General features: G+C 37.1%; 1 protein-coding gene across 1 annotated transcript; it reads left to right on the top strand.

Annotated features, from left to right (window-relative positions):
* The first annotated feature begins 4673 nt into the window (after positions 1-4673).
* Positions 4674-16641, top strand: LOC140840872 (DNA repair protein UVH3-like). Its single transcript, XM_073208032.1, is given in 20 exon segments — positions 4674-4849; positions 4957-5207; positions 5334-5503; positions 5583-5694; positions 5874-5951; positions 6037-6090; positions 6328-6512; positions 6722-7566; positions 7619-8439; positions 8764-8958; positions 9190-9275; positions 9412-9664; positions 9767-9903; positions 10166-10250; positions 10493-10809; positions 10876-10920; positions 11004-11061; positions 11138-11428; positions 11430-12136; positions 16086-16641. Coding segments are annotated over 19 exon segments (4167 nt in total). The 5' UTR covers positions 4674-4761; the 3' UTR covers positions 11526-12136; positions 16086-16641.
* The last annotated feature ends 50 nt before the right edge of the window (positions 16642-16691 follow it).

Below are 16691 nucleotides of genomic sequence, written 5' to 3'. Positions count from 1 at the left end.
GTAATGATAGTGCCACGAGGGAAAAGTACTCTTTGCAATTTGCAGATGTTATTCAAGGTGTTCTGAACATCGATATCGGCGTGGGTTCCAGACGTGCAAGTTGGGATGGAAGAGTTGCTTCGTAATATAGAGGATGATGGTGACTTGGTGACTCAACGTCTGTCTCAAATCCAACTTGCATTAATGCTACAACTGCCAAACAGACGAACTCCAAAAAAAAGAAAGAATATCGCACAAGGTGAGGACTATTTGTTTCAACCGTAGAAAATTCACTGAAATGACCTGATCTACCATGTCTGACCTTGTGAAGCGTGTTGGTGTTGAGTACAACTCTGTCATTGCGACAAAGGATGTGTTTGATTCATCAGGGAGGATTCCAGAGCTGACGACGAAGGAATGCAGCCGTGTTGTTGGTGGAAAAACCAAAGCAATTGACCCTTGTTCCTTCTCTCTACCTGATGAAGCTAGGCTTGATTTGGTTAGGATGGTTCTTAATCAGTGACTGACTTGGTGTGGCATATCGACGATATGCTTCTGCTCTGTACATAATGTCGGTGTCTATGTAGTAGTAAGTTAAGCCTAGATTGTTCGCCAATGTTTGTCTTGATTTTAGCAGTGTTACATTTATTGGGATTGATTAAAAAGCACTGTTCAGATTGGCAAGATTTCAGGCCCATCTCCCTTTGATTGTATTAGTACTCGATGTGCAGTTTCATGGACTATAATATCTTAACATAAAAAATAATATTTTTGTATGGATGATCAAAATAAAAGATCCGTATCACAAAATACGACTTGTAAGACCGTCTCACACAAGTTTTTGCCTACATGAAAATATTATTAACCACAAATATTACATATCTTTCCCTACCAACTTTCTATCCATCAAATTATTTATCATTCAATTATATATCCTTTATTGATAAGCTTAAAGATATCAAGAATTAAAGATACAATCGGGCGCATAAAAAATAATGCTGAACGAAATTTTGAAAACTACCACTAACGTATATACGTGAGTATATACGCATGCATTCCAAGCTATCTACTCCGTGGGCATCTGGTGGCGGCAAACGGGACAATAATGGCTTGTTCTTAGCCATTTTGTGATGCACTCCCCGTGAAATATATGCGAACACGGCATTGTTACTACACCGTCGCAGCCGGCTTCGAAATCTTCCAAACAAACCACGCAACTCTCACGATCTTCATTCGACTGTTGGATCGTCTTGCTCCGCAAAGAGTTGATGGATGCGTCAGTGGCCGGAACCATAGCAGCTTCTAGACCCTGTTGCCTCACCCAATTGATGTAGCCATGTTCGTCGAAAACCTGACAACGAACCAACCTCACATCGAACTGAAGTCTCAGATGATACCGGGGGTTCAAGTAGTACTGACTCCTGGGCTTGGCGAGGATGTCCCAGGCGATATTTAATGCTTCCCGAGACAACCTTAAACGATCTAAACGCGATAGTGGGAAATCCTCAATCCCTTCAGAAACTGCAGCCCACAATTTAATTTTTTGGGACTCGCTGATTCTTGGAACATCGCAGCGCATCGATTTCTGGACCGTCGATTGGGAGTCGATAGCTTCCAGGAACTGCAACTCCGCGGAATCTTGGGGTATAATCCAACGTTCATATCTGCATTTGCAGGAGAAGTTGAAAGTTATTTTATGAGGTTGAGATGCCCCAGAGGGCCCTGCTTGTAATATCGATATGGGGTTTGACATCACCAATTCTTTCTGAAACTCACAGTAATATGGATTCATGGTATTAAAAAACAAGAACAAATCAAAGGATTGTGTGAGAATAGAACGAAGATTTCAGGGTTTTTGCCGAAGGGATATATTTTCTTGATGCAGGTTTAAATTTTTTCAACGTTGGTGGGGTGGATGTATTTATAAACCTTAATAATTTGTGTACGACGAGGATTAGATCTCTTGTTGTTTTAGGGTTCATAACTATTAGATTTACTCTTATCTTATCCAAAAAAAAAAAGGTGAATTAATTTACAATGGAAAACTATTTAAGGCAAATACGATCTTGAAAATTCAAGTTGTAAAAATTAAGGCGCACACGGAAAATCCCAGGAGTTGCGGATTATCTTGCCATTATAGGAATCATTATCTAGTTCGATAACTTGTTTGCCAAAGATAAATTAAAAGGGATGTTTTGTTCTATTTTCATCTTCCCCTTCAATTAATCTTAGGACACACCACTTTTTAATTTTTTTTTTCTTTTGGATGTTTTTGGTTTTATGAATTTCAAATTTGTGGGATTTAGAATTAAAATTAGTGTTTGATACAATAAAATTGTTATCTGATCAGATTTGATACGACTAAATCATGAAGTCTTAACAAAATGAGAGGATTTTTAATGAGATTTTATGTTATATGAACAAAATAACTGCTTTTTTATTTTCAAAACTAATTAAATATCATTTCTAAAAAAAAGGTTTAATTCACACATATTTTACGTACAATGAAAAATTCATTTTGAAGAATTATGTATATTTTACACATATTTATATATTTTAAGAATTATGTATATTCTTTCTATTTTGTATGATATTAGATTATTTTTTAATACTAAAAACCTATTTATCATAATTTGATGACTTTATCTCAGTTTTATTTTAATGAACTACTTTTTCATTATTAAAAAACTCATTTAATAAAATATATATTTTTCTTATATTTATAATATTAATTAATAAGAGATATATTCAAAAATAATAATAAGTAAAACAATTTTTTTCAATATCAAGTTGTTCCTGCATAAATTTGTGGGCGCGTTAGGTATATGATTGTGCCAAATATGAAATGATATAATTCTTATTATCAGACATGGTATGTCGTGATTATCCAAAACTCGTATGATTATCCTATGAGGTGACACTGCCTCTGAAATTTAGAAACTATTTCATAATCCCAAGGAAGTGATGTGGGCTCGTTACAGCTACAAATCATATTAAGAGGGTAAATGGTGACCATACAATGGAACTGATGGTTAATGATTATTAACCAGTGCAATCTCTCACAACAGAAAGATGGCTTCTCACATTTCAAACACAATAGGGGAACTTCACGAGCAAATGATTTTTGTTCCTACAAATTACTCTCTTCAAAACTACGTTTCATATATTATATTGATTCCACTCTTTCACTATGCAGTTTTTGTTGGGACATCGTGTTCTCACACCCTAAAAAGTAGTGGAAGTTTAAAATTTTTGTTCTTGAGCGTCATGTGTTTAGAAACATTCATAGTGCGTTTAGAATTATATATTTGTGTTCTTAACTCTGGACTCCAAACTATTCTGGTGTTTAGACGGATATAGGCTTTCTTGTAAATCCCGACGAACGTCTCTTCTCCTTTGATCGCCTCATTAGGTCAACGATCAGAGAATGAATTCCTTGTTTGGATTAAACAAGTAATTCCAAAAAAAAATCACGTTGAAAATACAGCCTTCAAACTTCCAAAATCCGGAGACAGTGCCACGACGGTCGACGGAGGTGTGGCGGTGGAAGAAACCAAAGGGCCAAATATATTTTTTTTTCTTATGGTGGCTTAGAGGTTTATGTGAGGAGAAAGAGATTTGTTTTCAAGTTTTTGTGCAAAACATATTGTTAGCTATTATGAGTCCTAGTATGTATAGAGGTTGACCCCTAATCTCAGTAATAGTCTCTCTCTCACAATGACTCTTTTAATTTCATTATATTTAAACTCATGTATAATTAATATATAATTTATTATTAACTTTTAATTTATAAATCAACTCTTTGGTTAATTTAAATCTAGACTCCTCTAGAATATTTATGAGAATCTGTACATGTTAGTAGTTACCACTACTAGCATCAACATTTAATTAGTAAATTCCAAATTAACTAAATAAATGAGTTCAGACTCATTATAACCCCGATCGATGATCTGAGAGCACCGATGTACCAAGATACAAGTCTTGTTCATTTAATAAAAATCGAAAATTTCAAAAATCAAAATTTCACTTGATATATTGGACATCTGCCAGTTTTAGTGGATTCATTCATAAAAGGCGGTCTCACTCTTATTCCTTATTTAGCAATCCCATTTCTTTCATCATATGGAATCAACTCAAAAACTCCTTTATAAGCTTCTTATTTGATCTCCATCAAACTATAGTCGTCAAATTTTTATTTCAATGGGAGCACAGAATCCGAAACTTGTGTGACCCTCAATAGTTCAGGGATACAGCTAGTCGTGATTCACATCTCTATGTGATTCAAATAACATTTATTCTTATACGGGTTTGCCTTAGTTAACCCAATTCTTTTTATCAATACCTTGATCAAGAATGAGACTTAAGCATACCATTCCAATGTGCCTGGTCATGCTACAGATAAATGCTTGATCTTAAAACATTCAAGACATGAAACATAGAGTTTAAAAGATATTTTTTTGTTGATTAACCATTTTAAATTGGAATTTTAGTCTACGTGAAATAATAAAGAGGATCGTTAATTTTTTTTATTTAAAAAAAAAACAAAAATAAGAAGATCATAATGAAATAGTTTTGGATTAGCTACATTGGGCTTGACTTACTTGTTTTGAAATGTGGGCTTGGCCCAATATCGGCTCGACGATGTCGGTTTGGGCAAGGTCATGAAGTAAATAAACCGACAAGCAGCGGTTCAAAGGTTTCGTGTCTCCATATGGGTGGCACGAACTAAACAACCCCGCCACAACACAACTACCAATTATTCAGCGCGATTGAGCCAAGGGAATGGGAGTCCACGGCCTCTGGGAATTGCTGGCGCCGGTCGGCCGCCGCGTCTCCGTGGAAACACTCACCGGAAAGAAACTCGCCATCGGTACGGAAAAACCCTAACCTTAGTGACTCTATCGTAGGTATCCCCACTATTCGCTCTTACTTCTTGTATGCGTTTTTTTACTTCTTGTATGCGTTTTTTTGTTTTAGATGCGAGCATATGGATGATACAGTTTATGAAGGCGATGCGAGACGAGAAGGGGGAGATGGTTCGGAATGCTCACATTTTGGGATTTTTCCGTCGGATTTGTAAGCTACTCTTCCTCCGCACGAAGCCCGTTTTTGTGTTCGATGGTGGTACCCCAGCTCTCAAGCGCCGTACAGTCATAGCACGTCGCCGGCAGCGTGAGAATGCCCAGGCTAAGATCAGAAAGACAGCGGAGAAATTGCTGCTTAATCACGTGAGTGATTTTGATAGATAGATAATCTTTGGGAAACTTGAATTTGTAGAAAACTAACAAATAAAAAATTTATTTTTAACCGGAATCTTAAACTCTTAGCTGTGATTTTCGTCATCGCATTGACAGGTTAAGGCAATGAGGCTGAAAGAACTGGCAGCTGAGCTTGAAAATCAGGGACGGAAGAAGGATATCAAAGGAAAGAAGGCCATCACAGAGGAACCAAACATTGAGCATAACGCGCATAAAGAAAATGACGAGGTGCCCAAAAGTTGGACTCGGGAAGAGCTGGATGAAAAGTGAGATTCTTTATGGATTTTTTTTTATTCTTTTTTTATAGTTTAATTATATTCTGACTTCTGTCGTGTATCAATTAAGGTTGGCAGCCTCTCTTGCTGCTGAAGAAAAGGAGGGTTTCACTGTCGACGCACCGAGATCAGGTGCAGATGAAGAGGAAGATGGTGATGATGAAGATGAGGAGGTGATACTGGTAAGGTTATATTTTGTGATTCTACTTGAGGCCTAAAAAACAGTTGTGTGCGAATAAGAGAAGAGGAAGAGGGGAGGGGAGGGGGAGGGCATAGTAACAGACTGAGGGTAATTGTACATTTTATGTAAGGCTAGTCTCCTTTTTGTTTCTAGTTAACTATCTTCCTACATTTTTTGCAGCCGGAGATGCATGGGAAAGTTGATCCTGCTGTATTGGCGGCTTTACCTCCATCAATGCAACTTGATCTCCTTGTTCAGGTAAAATATCTCTTTGATTTTAATTTAGTGTTCTTGTTGGAACTGTTTTTCGTCCGTGTCTGACCTGCTTATCTCATTTTTGTAGATGAGAGAGAGACTGATGGCTGAGAACAGACATAAGTATCAAAAGGTGAAAAAGGTATGTTAAGAGATACACCAACTAATTTTTGTGGACAAAATCGTACATTTGGAATTCTTTGGCAAGACGATGTCCATTACTGATAGAAATGGCATAGATGCGAACATAGAGCATGGTGGTGGTTTTTTGTGGTTTAATTTTGTTTTTGTATTTATCAAGCATTGTGAGGCCAAAATGTACTTATAGGGAGCATTGTTTATTTATCCACTGTTGATAATCTGGTATTGGCTTGTTTAGGTTCCAGCAAGGTTTTCAGAACTCCAAATACAGGCATATCTTAAGACTGTGGCTTTTCGGCGTGAGATTGATGGGGTGCAAAAATCTGCTGCAGGAAGGGGAATAGGCGGCGTGCAAACTTCACGGATCGCCTCTGAAGCCAATAGAGAGTTTATTTTCTCATCGTCATTTACTGGAGACAAACAGTTAGTAAACATTTTAATTTTCGTAGATTGATGTACTTATGTTCGTATTTATTATATAATCTAATATTTAATATTTGTTGCATTGATGGACATTTTTTTCTTGTTGATACGTTTTTTTTTTCCATTTATGGTGGAGCCTAGTTGATATCCTCCTGATGCATCCTATCTTGTATGGTTGTCTGATTGAATATTCTGCTTGATTTGATCAGAGTTCTTACATCTGCTGGACAAGAGAGTAGTGGCAGTGGACAAAATCAAAAGTTGCCTGTGAATTCTTTTAACAGAGCTGTCAATGAAGTCAGGTCAATCGCTAGATCTGATGCACTGAATGGACTGACTGAGGATCAAACTGGGAATGCATTGGATCATGATGTCAACACCTATTTGGACGAGAGAGGTCGTCTTCGAGTCAGTAGAGTAAGAGCAATGGGAATTCGCATGACTCGAGATCTGCAGAGGAATTTAGATCTGATGAAGGAGATTGAGCAAGAGAAAGCAGATGCAAATCAGGAGAAGCTTAATGGAACTACCACAGCTAAAACATTGGATGATGTCCTGAGTAATGCCCTTGAGAGAATCCAGCATCATGAAGTTGAGAACCAGAACAATGATGGAACGAAGAAGAAAGATGATGAAACAGAAGATACTTCTGTAAAAATTGGAACCATGGAGATTTCTTTTGAAGATACTGGTCATAATTGTGGCCATGATGATGATGATATATTTGCTAGTCTTGTGGCAGGACACCCGTCTGTTGTCGATTTGAGCACGGATTATTCTGCCTCATTGAAACAATCCTTGGATTCTGATTCAGATTTTGAGTGGGAGGAAGGAGTCATTGAAGACAAAAGAAATATTGTTCCCAGTCACTTTAAAGCTGAAATTAAGCCATCCTTCATGGAAGAAGGCACCAGTAATGAGGTCGATGTTGAATGGGAGGAAGGATTTCAAGGTATTCAAGTGAACTCATCATCTTTTCCGGATGACATCCCTCAAACTGTTAGAAAAGGTGCTTTGGTAGAGGAAGCCGAGTTTCAGGAAGCAATTAGGAGAAGTTGAGGATCTGATGGATAATAGAACTTCGAATAATTCACGTGAAGATCAAGAACTTGAGGATATGATAGATAATAAAACTTTGAATAATTCACGTGAAGATCAAGAACAAGGAAGATCTGAGAAAATGGTTGAAGAGGACAATACTTGGAGATCTGTTCATGAAGCAAAAGGACCTCAGATTGAATGCCCAGCATGGGATGCAATCCAACCAGTTAAATCTACCCAGCTATATGATATTGCAGAGATCAATCCTAAAGAAAGCTGTCAAAATCAAAAGCTTTTGTGTCAAGACGTGGGTGTCAGTGGAGCTTTGTCTGGAGAATTTGTTGTGGCATCAGACACTGTGCTTGAAGAAAAGGATTTGTGCAGGACTGAAGAGCAGATAATTGATACTTGTAGTATGGGTGGTAATGAACATATAATGAACAAACCAGTTGATACTTCTGGTGGAGAGCTTGTGCATAATAGTGATAGTTCTTTCATGAGTTATTCCTTCAACGATCCTAATTCTGAAAATCGGCATGAAACTGATCTTGTTGATGGTCAACATGGCATGTCTCATGCGGCAGTAAATGAGCCCTTCTGCATGACTGAAAAATCGGCAGGGATTTCTGTTTGTGATTCTCTGATTGATGCAGATTGTACAAAACAATTGACCAAGGAAAATATATTTGTTGGCTTATCAATTGAAAAGAACATGTCTGAGAGGAATCTTTCCTCTATCGATGTTGTCGAGCATGAAGTTAAGAATCTTGATCTGCAGGAGGAAATGATATTTCTCCATAAAGAGCGTGAAGAACTTGGAATTGAACAACGAAAACTTGAGAGAAATTCCGAGTCAGCGACCAGCGAAATGTTTGCTGAATGCCAGGTTTTTTCCGAACTAAAGATGACGTTAATAATAGAATTTAGATATAACTTCGTGATGATAACACGTTACAATTGTTGCATTCAAAAGCAAAATTTTCTAAACTTGAGAAATCAATCTAAATACCCTAAAGATTAAATGTTTCTTTAGGACATGAGTGAACTTCGGTTGTCATGTCAAGGACTGGTGTTTGGGTACTTTGAAGCTTTGAACTCGTCTTATTCACATCCTTTAAAGCATTTACATCTTTTTAATTAGCACTTTACTGTGATATCGTGAACAGTGGGAACTTATGACTTAACTAAGCAGATGATTTGTAAATTTTAGGAGTTGCTTCAAATGTTTGGCTTACCATATATTATAGCGCCAATGGAAGCTGAAGCTCAATGTGCATTCATGGAATTTTTTAACCTTGTCGATGGGGTGGTTACTGATGACTCTGATGCATTCTTGTTTGGAGCAAGAAGCGTGTACAAGAACATCTTTGATGATCGCAAATACGTAGAGACATATCTTTTGAAGGTGAATTTTTTCCTCGAATGCTAAGTATATTGTGAACCAGCTATTTGTTTTGTAGTGCTACTTATAATTATCTGGCTTGACCTGATGATGATTGTGCAGTTATTTCTTATGTTCTATGTTTGTTATGTGCTGTACAAAATATACATGGCATTGAGATCCTACTTACCCTTTTATTGAAAAATGTAAACATTTTTACTCAGTGGTTGATCTTGGTGTTCTATTATTTTTTAGGACATCGAGAATGAGCTTGGACTAAATAGAGAAAAATTAATTAATATGGCACTCCTTCTCGGAAGTGATTACACTGAAGGTGTCAGGTAATCTCCGTCATCCAAGTCCGCAGTGCCTTGTAGATACACTCACTAGCGTCCTTTGATTAAGAACTCTTTTTGTTCAAAAATGATCTATGTCAAATTGTACTTGTTGCTTATTCATCTCTCAAAACTGTGACAGCGGCATTGGGATTGTTAATGCCATGGAAGTCGTAAATGCATTTCCTGAGAAAACTGGCCTCCATGAATTTCGGGAATGGATTGAGTCACCTGACCCTACCATTCTCAGAAATTTTGACGGACAAAGTGGGAAATCAAAAAGCAAAGGGTCAAAAGATCGTGATACACTAAAGAGTGGTTCAAGTAGTAATGCTGATGAGAGGTCTTGTGATCAAGACAACAAAATGATGAAGCAGACTTTCATGGATAAGCATGTAATATATTTTTTCTCTCATTTATCCTTTCAATGGCTACTGTGATGTTGATTCTTCTAGCTTTTATTCGCATATTCAAAATCTGTGAACTTTGATGTACAGAGAAATGTCAGCAAAAACTGGCACATTCCTTCTTCTTTTCCTAGTGATGCTGTGATTTCAGCATACACTTCTCCACAAGTAGATAAGTCCAACGAACCATTTTCATGGGGAAAGCCGGATCTGTTCGCTCTTCGCAAGTTAGTTTGTGCCCTCATTTACTGGTGTATTTCCCCCTTGAATGCTTGAAAATGTTGTCTTGATATTCTTTTCGACTTTATGCATACTTGTCTTTGTTCTAGTTTATGATATAGGAATTTTGCTCCTACTACACCATGTACTACTCACTCTCTGTAGTATAATGCAGTAATAATTTTATATGAAAAGATAACTACGATGGTTGCTGTGTTTATCTAATTAACAGAATATATAATAGATACCTGACAAGCTGATCGTCTGCAGATTGTGTTGGGAGAAGTTTGGGTGGGGCAGTTCTAAAGCGGATGAGTTGCTGCTACCAGTTTTAAATGAGTACAACAAGCATGAGGTTAATGCCTGGTCTCTGAATTTAGTAAATTTTCTTTATGTTATTGCTGTAATTGTAGTTGACATGATCTGATACATCTATTTTCATTTCAACCTTAAGAATCTTTGAGAGCTTTAAGTTTATGTGCGACCAAAATAAGATGCTTAGCTAGGATCGTTGATTTTGCCTGTCATGTGTTAATGTTATGGAGATTGTCAGAGAAGAGAGCTCAACGGTATTTGTTTGTCTTTTTTGTTCTGTAGACACAATTGCGACTGGAAGCATTTTATACATTCAACGAAAGATTTGCAAAGATTCGAAGTAAGAGGATAAAAAAAGCTGTTAAAGGAATCACAGGGAATAAATCTTCAGAGCTGATGGATGAGGAAATGCCACAACAATCGAGAGTTGGTAAGAAAAGAAAAGCTAAGCCCAGTGAATTGGGGCCCGAGGCATCAGGAACCAGGTCGAAAGAACCAGAGTGTACTGTCACTGCTAATCAAATCAGTACCAAAAAACAAACAAATGTTGTGCTGCCAAAAGGAGGAAGAAGAAAAGAAAATGCTTCACAGGTTGGATGAAAGTAACTTAGAACAATCTACAAGCATAGACAAGAGCCTTAGCATGAAGGGAAAATCAAGTGCAGGAGGAAGACAGAAAACACGAGGCAGACAGAAAGACACTGGGGAGGGTCAAGAAAAAGGAATTCCTATTTTGAAGATACTGAAATGAGCTACGCTGATGGTGGTGGTGGTGGTGGTGGTGGTGGTGTAGAGAAAAAGAGGGAGGATTGCAATTTGACAATTCAGAAGAATCACAAGAAGTACGGAGGGTAAGTTTATCTCCTTTGTTTTACATGATTTTGTTACTCTTGGTTTTTAGTAATATGTTATGTATGTATCTTTCAGTCCGGACGTCTTCATAAGGTTGTGAATTACTGTATTCCTGACGAATTTGATGACTGTGACAAGGAAAGTGAAGTTGACAAAGACACAACCAACAAGGATTCATTAATGGGACCATGTGTTGATTGGAAGGATACATATGTGGATGGGCTTGAAGACCCTGGAATTGGAGGTGAACACTCTGTAGATGAAACTAAACAAGAAAATATGACTGATAAGAGGGGCATTGCTCAAGACGATGAGTATTCCGGCAAAGACGAATCAACAAGGGGATATGAGTATATTCAATTTGGAGGGTGGATTTTGTTCAGACGAGGAAGATGACAACATCGAATTCGGTGGGCATGCAGCGAGTGCTAGTAGAGAAACAATCTCTAAAACTTTAACATGATTACTGGTTTTGATTCTGAAGAGGAAAAAAGACCAGAAACTGGTTCTTCGAATTTAAATTCAAACCGAACAGAAATCTGAGCAGAACTGATGTAACTGATACACAGATTATGAATGATAATGTTGACGATGATTCCAGTTTATCGAGTACTATGTTGATGGATTCTTTGCAGGATGCTGGGAACGACCATGAAAGTCGATCTACGAGATTTCTTCGAGCAATGCCGAACTTGAGAAGGAAAAAGAAGAAAACTTAAGAATATTCTCTTTCTTGAGTAGTTGGTGATGGATAGTTTTTGAATCCACTCTTGTCCCCCGTTTATCTCAACTGATGAAAGGCCGAATTAAAGAATGGGCCCATTTGACCTTACTGTCCAAAAAAGAGAACAAATCCTCCACGCCTGGGTGATGTTTCATCTCACAACTACAGAATAAGTGATGATATGCATGATGTTGCTTATTTGTTCTTGTTTCTGTTACGAAGAAAGCCCTACTACATCAGATGATTATCTGCATAGAAAGATCTAAAAGTGAAGCCATTGATCCTGTGCAGCATGGGGTAAAGGAAACTGAGGACATACGATAGACATGTACAGAAGAGTGTCTCTCAAGGTAATTCCCGGTACACAGCTTATTTTCCCCACATGTTTCAAATCCATGTGGTTATTGTCAATGGAATTTAGTTTTCATCTACCATTTGTAGCTCTAAGAATGTGTTTTGGTTTCATGATTCATACAATATGAATACCCATTACTGTGCCCCTTTTCAAGATTTTACTGTTCATATCTTCATTTTGATTTGAAATGGTCATCATGACGGAAACTCGGAGACTCTGAAGATTGATATGTTACTTCCTATGGTTTGTGGAGAGTCATTTCTTCATCTCTCTTTTTTAGGAGTTACTTATCATGTTTGTTGGATTATGAGATTAGAGCATTTTATTGATAATTTGGATATTATCAGATTGATCGAATTAAAATCTCTTTCAAATACATTACATAGAAAAATTCTTTTATGTTTTGATGTGAATTTATGAACTTTATATCTAAACATTGCTAAGATCCCACACTAATCCATTACAGAAGAGTTGGTGGAGCGGTTTAGCTTAAAAGAGTCGAAAATATTCTTACCTATGCTAGGGAATAAAAGGTAGGTTCTACCACTGCATTGAACTCTTTTCTTGTCCCCTTTCCCTTCCTCTCCTAATGTTTTGTATAGTTCTGAGGAGAAAATATGTTAATTAGAAATAAATATATAGTTTGTTGCGTGTTGAGGATTGAGCCACTTTAGGCCAAGAAAATGTTTGCATAGGATTAGTGTTCCGGTCAAAGAGGACATACTAAGGGTTCTTGCTGAATTTTTCAGAAGTGGAATTGTCAATGGGGTAACAAACGAGACATATATATGTCTCATACCGAAAAAAAAGGAAGCGACAAGGATAAAGGATTTCAGACCGATTAGCTTGATTACATGCTTATATAAAATCTTGGCTAAGGTCTTGACGAATAGATTGAAAAAAGTCATTAACTCAACAATCGAAGAAAATCAATGTGCTTTCATTAAGGGAAGACAAATATTGGATTGTTGTTTAGTCGCCAATGAATTAGTAGAATTTTATCGAAGAAAAAAGAAGGATGGATGGGTGTTCAAAGTGGATTTGGAGAAGGCATACGATAGTGTTGACTGGAATTTTCTTGATTGGGTATTGATGAAGAAAGGTTTTGGAATCAAGTGGAGGAAGTGGATACTGGGGTGTGTTTCGAGCGTCTCATACTCCATTTTTATTAACGGAAGGCCGAGGGGTAAAATTCAAGGGGAGAGAGGTCTTAGACAAGGGGATCCACTATCACAACTACTCTTTAATTTAGTAATAGATGTTCTGGGAAGAATGGTCGATAAAGCCAAGGTGGATGGAAGAGTTACAGGATTCGTAGTAGGTAAGACAAAAGAGCTAGATTACCCACTTACAATTTGCAGATGACACTATTTTTTGCAAGCTCAAGACAGCATTTGCTGGAAATTTTAGACCTACTGGAAAATTTTGCAAACTATCGGGTCTAAAGATAAATATGGAAAAAAGTATGGTTGTGGGTTTGCTCATCGATGAAAAGGAAACAGATGAATAGGTTAACATCATTGGGTGTAAGAAAGGTACCTTCCCAATTAAATATTTAAGACTGCCATTGGGAGGTAATCCTTTGAAGATGGAATTCTGGGATCCAGTTATGTCGAATATGAAAAGAAGACTAGCAAACTGGAAAAAATCTTTTTTATCTAGGGGGGGGACTTACACTGATTAAGGCTGTTTTGAGTGCATTGCCTTCTTACTTTATGTCCATTTTCAGAGTTCCGAATAAGGTGGGAATTATTATGGAAAGATTGATGAAAAACTTCTTGTGGGATGGACCGGACGGTGAGAAGCATTGTCACTGTGATTGGTTGGGATCAAGTGTGCAAACCGATGGTTAGTGGGGGCTTGGGAGTGGGAAATATTCGAATCAGAAACATAGTCCTTCTCGGTAAATGGTGGTGGAGAGGTTCAGTGGATAGGGTGATTATGTGGAAGAAAGTTATTACTAGCATTTATGGAACACATGAAAACGAATGGGATTTGGGGCTAGCTGAGATCTCTACTTTCAAAAGTCCATGGAAAGGTATTTCTAAATCGTTCCCGGCTTTCATTCGATTGGTTAGGGGGGTGATTAAGGATGGGAATTTTATACGGTTTTGGGAGGATGAGTGGGTGGGAGGGGTACCTCTTTCTATTCGATTTCCTTCATTGTTTGCCATTTCGAGTCTCACTAACAAACCCGTTTCATTTTTCGTTGATAATGTCACTAGGGATGGGATGAGCGATCAGCAGTGGGATCTACGATTTAGAAGGAATTTGTATGAAGAAGAAGAGATTGAGTTCAGCGAGTTACTTGGTCTCTTACAAAATGTACGTTTGGAAACGGGGGTAGACGATTATAGAATTTGGTTGGGGGACTCCTCGGGGAGATTTTCGGTAAAATCTTTTTATGACTCTTTCTTCAATTCGACTATTCTTTGTCCTTTCTCTTACTATTTGAATATCTGGAAAATACCTGTGCCGCCAAGGGTGCGAGTATTCTCGTGGATTGTGGCGTTGGAGAAAGTACAGACTAGTGATGTGCTACAAAGAAGATGGTCATCTTGCGCCTTAAGACCTCACTGGTGTTGCCTGTGTCATAGCAATGAAGAGAATCAAGATCATTTGCTCATTCACTGTGCTTTCAGTTCACATATTTGGGTCAAGGCTTTCACGGTATTACAAATGGTGTGGGTCATGCCGGATAAGTCTAAAGAGATGTTTAAAGTAGAACCAAGCCTACATAAAGGAAGGAAAAATGTGAGATTCTGGTTATCATTGTCCATTGCATTTTTTGGTCGATTTGGATGGAAAGAAATCAAAGGATATTCGAAGATAAGGAGGACACGGTTGAAGAATTATGGGATAAAATCAAATTCAGAGTGGCAAGTTGGTCGATTTTACAGAAAGATTACAAACACCTACAGTGTCTCGGAGCTATACAGGGATTGGAAATTCGTTTTCGATTAAATTGTACCGCTCTTAGTTTCAATTTTTGTTGCTAAGTTCAGTTTCGTTTAGCGGATGTCTTATCCGCATATTGTAGTGTAAACTTTTAATCATTAATATAATATGTTTATTATCAAAAAAAAAAATAATGTCTTATGAATTTAATACCTTATCTAGATTGAAAAACACTATTTCATTGGGTTATAGAAAACTTCCCAATGAGTGATACTGAGTGATACATTGAAAATTCTAGAGCAGTTGGCAGGCTCTTATACTTGCAACATAATTGTCTCTTTTGTTGAGATTTTTAAGATAAGCTACAATTGGAATCAGTACGAGTCTCTTTTGATCTTTCTTTTTACTGTTTCTTTGATTTCACACTTTCACTGGACTTTTTTGCCTCTCAATGTGTTTGAGATGGTAAATGATTTGACAATGTGTTCTTGCTTTTCACAATCTTGAAGGTACTACTCATAATGAAAAACTCTGGTATTAAACATTTATAGCCTTCTTTTTTCCATGGATAATCTCTTTACTATAGATGATTGGTGTGGTAATGTAATGTCTATTGGAAGAACAACTTGGGCTTGTCACCTTAATCGCACCAAATTTGTGTGTTTGATATTACTTCCACGTGCAAGTATTGAAATCGAGTTTAATATGTGTGATTGACATCATTTCTATACGCAAGTATTGAAATTGAGTTCAATATGCATTGAAGACTCACAGAATTGGGAAATAGTAAAAGAATTTTAGATATGGAAATATATGTTTTTGGGATTGCCCCATTCGTAATTTAGTATAGAGAATTCTGTCTTCCATCTGACTGGTACTATTGTGCAGTTGAACACTATCTGCATTGCTTGTTTATCTTTTTATTTTTGTTTTTAATTTGTATGAATATTATGTACATGACTAAGGAACGTGGTCTATTATTTGGTTCTGTGCATCGACACACAGCTCGGCTAGTTATTGCTCTACATCCTTGTTTCTTTTTTCAGGTAATTGATGGACTAACACACAACAGACTGTCAATATCTTATGATCTTCAATACACTTGGCCGTTATTTATCATTGCCGTATAGCAGTATGTTGCCATATTGCATAGAAGGAACTGAAGGAAAAATATTACTTTGTCAAATAATGTAAGTGTGAATTTCTCTGGTTTTGAACACCATCCGCCTTGAATACGAAAATCTGGCGTTTGTGACAATGAGAGTAGTAGGGCAATTTTGTTCCGAGCTACCAGCTTGAACAGGCGTGCACCTTCTTCTCATCATTGTTAGTTGTGGCCACTATCTCCAAGCCAAGAGTTTGATAGAACATCCTGAAAAATGCAAAGAAACTCTTGAAAACTTGATATGTGAAAACTTGATATGTTAGTGGTTAGTGAACTTGTATTGATGTGCTCTTGGTAAAGAGGGCGCAAAAGTTGTAGATGTTTATAAATTAAATGCAGTGAATGCATAGTTTTTAAATTTATTTTGTGCTTCATCATGTAACTAATTGAAATGGCACATTATATATAATCAAATATTATGAGAATATGTTTTTCCCGTTTTCCTTTTTTTATCTCATATTTTCTCGAGTATGGTAAAACAAAATTG

Source organism: Primulina eburnea, chromosome 9, assembly GCF_022965805.1.
Source record: "Primulina eburnea isolate SZY01 chromosome 9, ASM2296580v1, whole genome shotgun sequence".
Lineage (NCBI taxonomy): Eukaryota > Viridiplantae > Streptophyta > Magnoliopsida > Lamiales > Gesneriaceae > Primulina > Primulina eburnea.
This window is presented reverse-complemented; position numbering and strand designations above follow the sequence as displayed.